The sequence below is a fragment of the Sinocyclocheilus anshuiensis genome, unplaced genomic scaffold (assembly GCF_001515605.1).
Source record: "Sinocyclocheilus anshuiensis isolate Anshui unplaced genomic scaffold, SAMN03320099.WGS_v1.1 scaffold163, whole genome shotgun sequence".
In the NCBI taxonomy this organism is placed as follows: domain Eukaryota; kingdom Metazoa; phylum Chordata; class Actinopteri; order Cypriniformes; family Cyprinidae; genus Sinocyclocheilus; species Sinocyclocheilus anshuiensis.
This window is the reverse complement of record NW_015548223.1, coordinates 271,967-278,507: the sequence shown is the minus strand read 5'-3', so window position 1 is coordinate 278,507 and position 6,541 is coordinate 271,967. Positions and strand designations below refer to the sequence as shown.

General features: G+C 33.0%; 1 protein-coding gene across 1 annotated transcript in view; it reads left to right on the top strand.

Moving 5' to 3' along the window:
* Positions 1 to 6,541, top strand: part of LOC107654282 (myotubularin-related protein 4) — a 75,957-nt gene that overhangs the window by 53,265 nt on the left and 16,151 nt on the right. The window contains exon 8 of the mRNA XM_016441306.1: positions 619 to 800. Coding sequence (XP_016296792.1) covers positions 619 to 800 — 182 coding nt within the window. The remainder of the gene's footprint in view (positions 1 to 618; positions 801 to 6,541) is intronic.

Sequence of the window (6,541 nt, the reverse complement as noted above, 5' to 3'; positions counted from 1 at the left end):
AAGTATTAATTTCTACTACTCTGTTTGCAACGAGAATAGCCTTTGCTGATAATATGGTAATAAATAAATATTTAAATTAATATTAATATTTTAGTTTTTTATTTATTTGTGTATAAAGGCATATTTTAAAATCTGTCTAAATATATCAAATATCAAACTGAAGCACCTTATGATATTGCTGTATTTATTAATATATTTGTTGTTAGAATATTGTTAAATTGCTGCAAATAATATATTTATTGGTATTATGATATTATGCTGTTATTATATTGTTATATATTACTTCCTAGTATGTTTTGCAATGGCAAGACCCTTTGCTGCTGATATGGCGTTAAATAATAATATTAGTTAATAAACAAATTCAACTTTAACGCTAGTTGTGTTTATGTCTGTGAGTTTCAGCATCTAACTCTTGTCATTGTAGGTTGTGTTCGAGTTACCCACAAAAACTGCTGGTGCCCGTCTGGATCACAGATAAGGAGCTGGAGAGCGTGGCCTCCTTCAGGTCCTGGAAGAGGATTCCTGTGGTGGTGTACAGGTGAGAGAAGCAGCTCGTCTGTCTCCTGGCCTCCTGCGCAGCTGACAGTGACTGATGATCTCTGCGATGTGTCCCGTCAGGCACCAGCGTAATGGGGCGGTCATCGCCCGCTGCAGTCAGCCGGAGATCAGCTGGTGGGGCTGGAGGAACACCGAGGACGAGTATCTGGTGACGTCTATAGCGAAGGCCTGTCAGCTGGACGCTGGGCCGAGGGCCTGCAGGACCAGAGGAGACGGACCGGACTCTTCTGACAGTGACTTCGGTAAGACAAAACTAAGACCGAGGACTTGAAAAGTGCTTTTGATATTTTATACTCTGAAATACATTCAAAGCAAAAGCCCTCTATGACTTTTTTAGCTAGACATCTCATTATTTGACAGTGAAAACATGTTTAGGGCCCTATCAAATCTTTTTTTTTTTCCCCAAAACTTATTTTTTTCTGGATTCAGTTTTTCCACATTTTAATTTTCATTCTATTTTTCATTTTAAGTTATTAAACATTTAACTAAAATTTGCATGGAACTATGAATTCTGTTTTATTTCTTCCCCAAATTCCATTTTATTTTTTCCCAGAGCATTTCCCCAAATGTTCTTGTATTCATTTGTTTCAAATTTTTAATTTTAAAATAAAATTTTAAAATAATTTTAAATTTTAGTTATCAAAAAGCATGTTTTATTAATTGAAATAATAACAAAAATATCAAAATACCAAAAGAAAATAATTTTTAGGTTTTTTCAAATTCCGTTTATTCCATTTTAATTTTTTCCACATTTCCATTTTATTTCCATTTTAATGGTTAAATTAAATTTTAGTTATCAAAAATTTTATTCATGAAGCTTATACAATTTAGCAATTTATTAAACGTTATTCATTAATCGTTAGATTAAATTTTATTTATCAAATTTAGTAAAATTTTTTCCCAAATTCTGTTTTTTTTTTTTATTTAAATCTTTCTGGATTCTGTTTTAATGCCATTTTAATGGTTGAATTAAATTTTAGTTAACAAAAAGCATGCCTAATGAATTGAAATCATGCATTTTATACAATTTAGCAATAATTTATAAAAAGTTTAACAAAAACGACATTTTTAGGGCCCTATGAAATCAGTTTTTTTTTTCCCCCCAGATTCTGTTTTATTTTTCCCAAATGCTGCGTTTTGTTTTAATTTTTCTGGATTCTGTTAGAATGGTTTCAATACATTTTAATAATCAAAAAGCATGTCTAATAAATTGAATTCATGAAACTTTAATAATTTATTAAAAGTTGTACAATAGGAGGACCTTAATAGATGGGCTTTATTTTTTCAGAAATTCTGTTTTGTCTGTTTTAACTTTTCTGGATTTATGGTTTAATACGAATTAATCAAAAACAGTGGTAATCAAATGCATAAAACATTAACAATTTAATTAATCTTTTAAAATATAATCAAATAAAAATTTAACAATTCCTTTTATTTTTTTGGCAAACAAAACACCAGATGTTTACTGTTAAAAGTATTACAATATTTAAATATATATATTTATGAAATATAATTAAAAAAATTTAATATTATTATATTATATTATATATTTGTATTATTACCTTTACTTTAAGAAGTACAGGAAGTTAAACCAAACTTTTATTTTGAGTTTTTATGTATTATTTTGTTCTGGTTTTATTTTATTGTTCAATATTTAATTTTGCTGCTTTATTGTATGTAATCAGTTTTGTTATTTGGGGTAATATCGGTGAGGAACGTTTCCTTGTAGAAAAACACATTTTTAAAAAATGCATTAAAAACTGTAAGTACAAACGTGAAGCTGTAAATGTTTCAGCCAAGCATCTCTTTTTATCCTGAAGTTTCCAGTCTCAGTTTTAGACCATTGAATCCTTTAAAAGTTTTTTCTCTGTCAGATAATTACTGCATACATGTTGTAATTAGTTTCTGTCTTAAAATGCATTCTCACCCTCGAGGGCCGAAGCCAACATCCTCTCAATCAGACGCTTCACTAACGGATGAAACTGTCTGCTGGCTTGCAGAAATGCGTTAGTTCTAGTGGTCGACCGATATATCGCCAAGGCCGATATATCGGCCGATATTTGGCATTTTTTAAATATCGGCATTGACCGATAAGTTTTCTGTTTGGCCGATGCATCGAGGCGGGACTATTTTGACGGTGCGACAGACTTTTATTTTGACGGAGCTGAGAGTGGCAGCGCCTGAGCACACAGTGCTCACATTCTCCCTCTTGTTCACTGTTGTCATTAACAGTTCTGTCTAAATATGGATAGAAGTCGGTCTAATAATCAGATAGAACGGTTCAACAAAGGAATTAAAATGTATACAAAAAGTCTTATAACGATTGCTTTTATGTTATTAGTAATAGAAAGGCAAACATTATAATACTTTCTTGTTTGCCGTCAGCATTTGTATCATTTAAACCAATCTTTGAATGTCTAATAAACATCTAATTTCAAAAACCTTGCAAACTTAGTCGGATCCAGTTGTGAGATCTTGTGAAGTGTGCATTTGTATCCTGCATGATTCACTGGAGGTTGCGCGATCGACAAACTTTAAACTCGTGATTTCAAATTATGCTGCGCTTTATGCATTTGCCCACTGCCATATTCATGTCATTTTAACTGTGTGCTGTATGTAAAATGAGTGTTACCTTGGCTTCATTTGAAAAAATATGATTAATGCACACAAACTTCCCAGAATACTGAGTGCTCTGTTGGTTACAGTGTTTACTTCCTTTTTAATTATATTTTTATTAAATATTTATTTATTTGTGAAAAATACTTTGTCATCTAAAGTATAGGTATGTTTATTTAACACATTTATTTTTTATTATTTTTTAATCAATTTTCAAATGATTTCAAATTTCTTAAATATTAATTAAAATAAATAAAATTATATTGGCTTTATATCGGCCACCCTGCTTTCCAAGATATCGGCATCGGCTGTCAAAAAAACAATATCGGTCGACCACTAGTTAGTTCACCCAAAAATAAAAAAATGTGCTGTTAGTTTACTCACCCTCAGGCCATCCAAGATGTAGTTGACTTTTTTTCTTTAGTAGAACAGTAAAGAAGATTTTTAGCTGAATCCGTGGTTCTTGGTGATTCAGTGGCTGCCATCACTTTAAAAAAAACAAACAAGGAACACAAAATTAATACTCATGGCTCCTGACGATATATATTAAGGTCTTATGAAGTGAAACGATCAGTCTGTGCAAGAAACTGAACATTATTTACAGCACTATTACCTGTGAGCCTCAAGCAAACGAATCAGATTGTGAATGAATCATTCTTTTGAACCGATTCTTTTTAGTGAACTAGTTGAACCGTCTGAAACAGTTCATGCCTCGAGCAGCACAGATCTACAAGTCATCATCATCATCATCATTGGGTGCTTTAATAATATAATTGTTTATACGTTACGTCATTGCATGATCACGGAAACGAACTGGTGAATCAGTTATTTGAACCAGTTCATTGAAACGAACTGTCCGAAAGAATCAGTTCACAGAAAAGAATCAGATTTCCCCGTTAGCCTGAGGCTCTGGATTACAGGTAATAATGTTGTAAATAATATTCAGCTGCGATCGTTTCGCTTCATAAGACCTCAGTATATCATCAGAAGCCGTGGATATTAATTTTGTGTTGCCTGTATATGCTTTTTTGACTCTTAAAGTGACGGTAGCCATCGACTTTTATGAATCACCAAGGCGCACGGTTTCAGCTAAAAATCTTCTTTACTGTTCTGCCGAACAAACAAACACATTTACATCTTGGATGGCCTGAGCGTGAGCAAATTAACAGCAAATTTTCATTTTTGGGTGAACTATTCCTTTAAAGAGCGTCAGGTTGGTTTATAATGCGGATGACGTTTTCTCCAATGCCTCACAGCAGCCAAACCAGAGATTCTTGCTATCAACAATTTCCCAAACAGCCGCAATATGATTCAAGTGTCATGTGATGAATCACATATATTGAACTTTTCTGAAATACTTACTGTAACTGACCTTAAATCTGGGACATTTTCACTTCAACTTCCTGTTTTGATTCCGTTGTCACCCCAGCCCTTTCTGAAAGGGAATATTTAGTGGATTTTTAGTCAAATCAATAATCATCTGGATTTTTCTTCTGAATTTGTATTGCTTTTTGTAGTTGTATGTTTTGTATGTTATATGACCATAATCTTATTTCACGGGTTAAGAAATTTTATTTTGTGGTAATGATCTGTATATAGTTATTTTTGTTTATTTTTATTAGGAACTAATTCACTAATTGAAAAAATGGCATTGCATTAACAGTGCTTGCATTGCATTATAAATATAGTTATTTTTGTTGTTTTATTATAATTTTTCTTTTAAATATGAACTAATTCACTAATTGAAAAAAAAATGCATTGCATTAACATTGTTTGCATTGCATTGTAAATAATATAGTTATTTTTGTTGTTTTATTATTATTAAATTTTTTTTTTTTATATGAACTAATTCACTAATTGAAAAAATGCATTGCATTAACATTGCTTGTATTTTAATGCATTGTATTTTCAGGGCTTGCATTTTTGGGAGCTGAACCTCAGTTGGAACCATTTCACACTCAGTTTCATTGTTAAAAATTCCATTATTTATATTTACCTTCCAGAGTTCATTTCCAAAATATTCAGTCAAAAATGAAAAAAAAAAAGAATAATAATATATAAATACATTTTAATGCTTGATTTGTAACATAAGACAAAACGAGAGTATCATTGCGAATGTAATGCATCAAAGTAATCACGATTATTTTCGTGGAACCATTGGAAGCCGAAACCATAACTGAAAATTAAATTTGGTTAATAAATTAATATATTTATTGTATGTAATCTTTGTATTTTGACTCACAGTAGAGTTTTGGATGAATAAACCTCACTTATCTTCTGCATAAAACACAGTTAATTCAGAGCAGGATGGTTCTGTTCTGATCCAATAATCATTTATCCTGCGTTTCATTACTTAATGCAATCACTCCTATTAATCAAACGTGTTCCACTGAATGCAGGCGTGTCTGTTTTTGCTGAGTCGAGACTCATCTTTAACTCTTGCACTCGGTTTTGGCTGGCCTCTGTAAAGTCTTAATGGCCGTAAGTGAATTGGCTGTCATGGTCGTGATGCCAGAAGTTTCTCCGCATTGATTTTCCAGCGGGACAGACTGAAGAATTATAACTGCTCTTGCGGCGCATTAAAACGAGTCTGACTGTTGTGTCGCTCATCTCATCCTCCGCCTCCTCTCTGGCGCACTGATACTGATTTCTGCAGTATGCCGAAGGGCTGGTATTGTGAAGACGTCACGATTCAAGACGCCGCAGAGCATCATAATATCATAATTAGATCACGATTGAAGCTGCGCCAGATGAGCGGTTCACTTCACTTTTGTTAATGTCTGTTTAGACAGCCTGTGTATATGGTGTAGCGATTGATTTGCTTTGAAATATTTATTGCATACTATTTTTGAGAGTATGCAGCAGGGTCAGAAATTAGCTTTTCCATTACGGAGCAATATTTGCATTTTTTTTTACTTGTGCTGTGCAGCAATTTTTTTTAAATAATTACCTTATTAAATTAATCTGTGTTGTCTTTAATGTAAAATTCCTAGGCCTCTTAAGCAATCCAAGATTAGGATGAGGTTGTTTCTTCATCAGATTTGGAGAAATGTAGCATTGCATCAGTGTCTCAGCAATGGATGCTCTGCAGTGAATGGGTGCCGTCAGAATGAGAGTCCAAACAGCTGATAAAAACATCACAATAATCCACAAGTAATCCACACCGCTCCAGTCCATCAGTTAACATCTGGAGAAGACAAAAGCTGAAACAAATCCATCATGAAGTCGTTTTTAACTAAAACACGAGTCCGTAATAACGCTTCCTCCAGTGAAAAAGTGTTCTGGTCTGAATCAGGAGAGAAATCTGCACAGATCAAGCACCGTTTAAACGGCTCTAAACAAATATGTGGGTGGATTTTGATGTGAG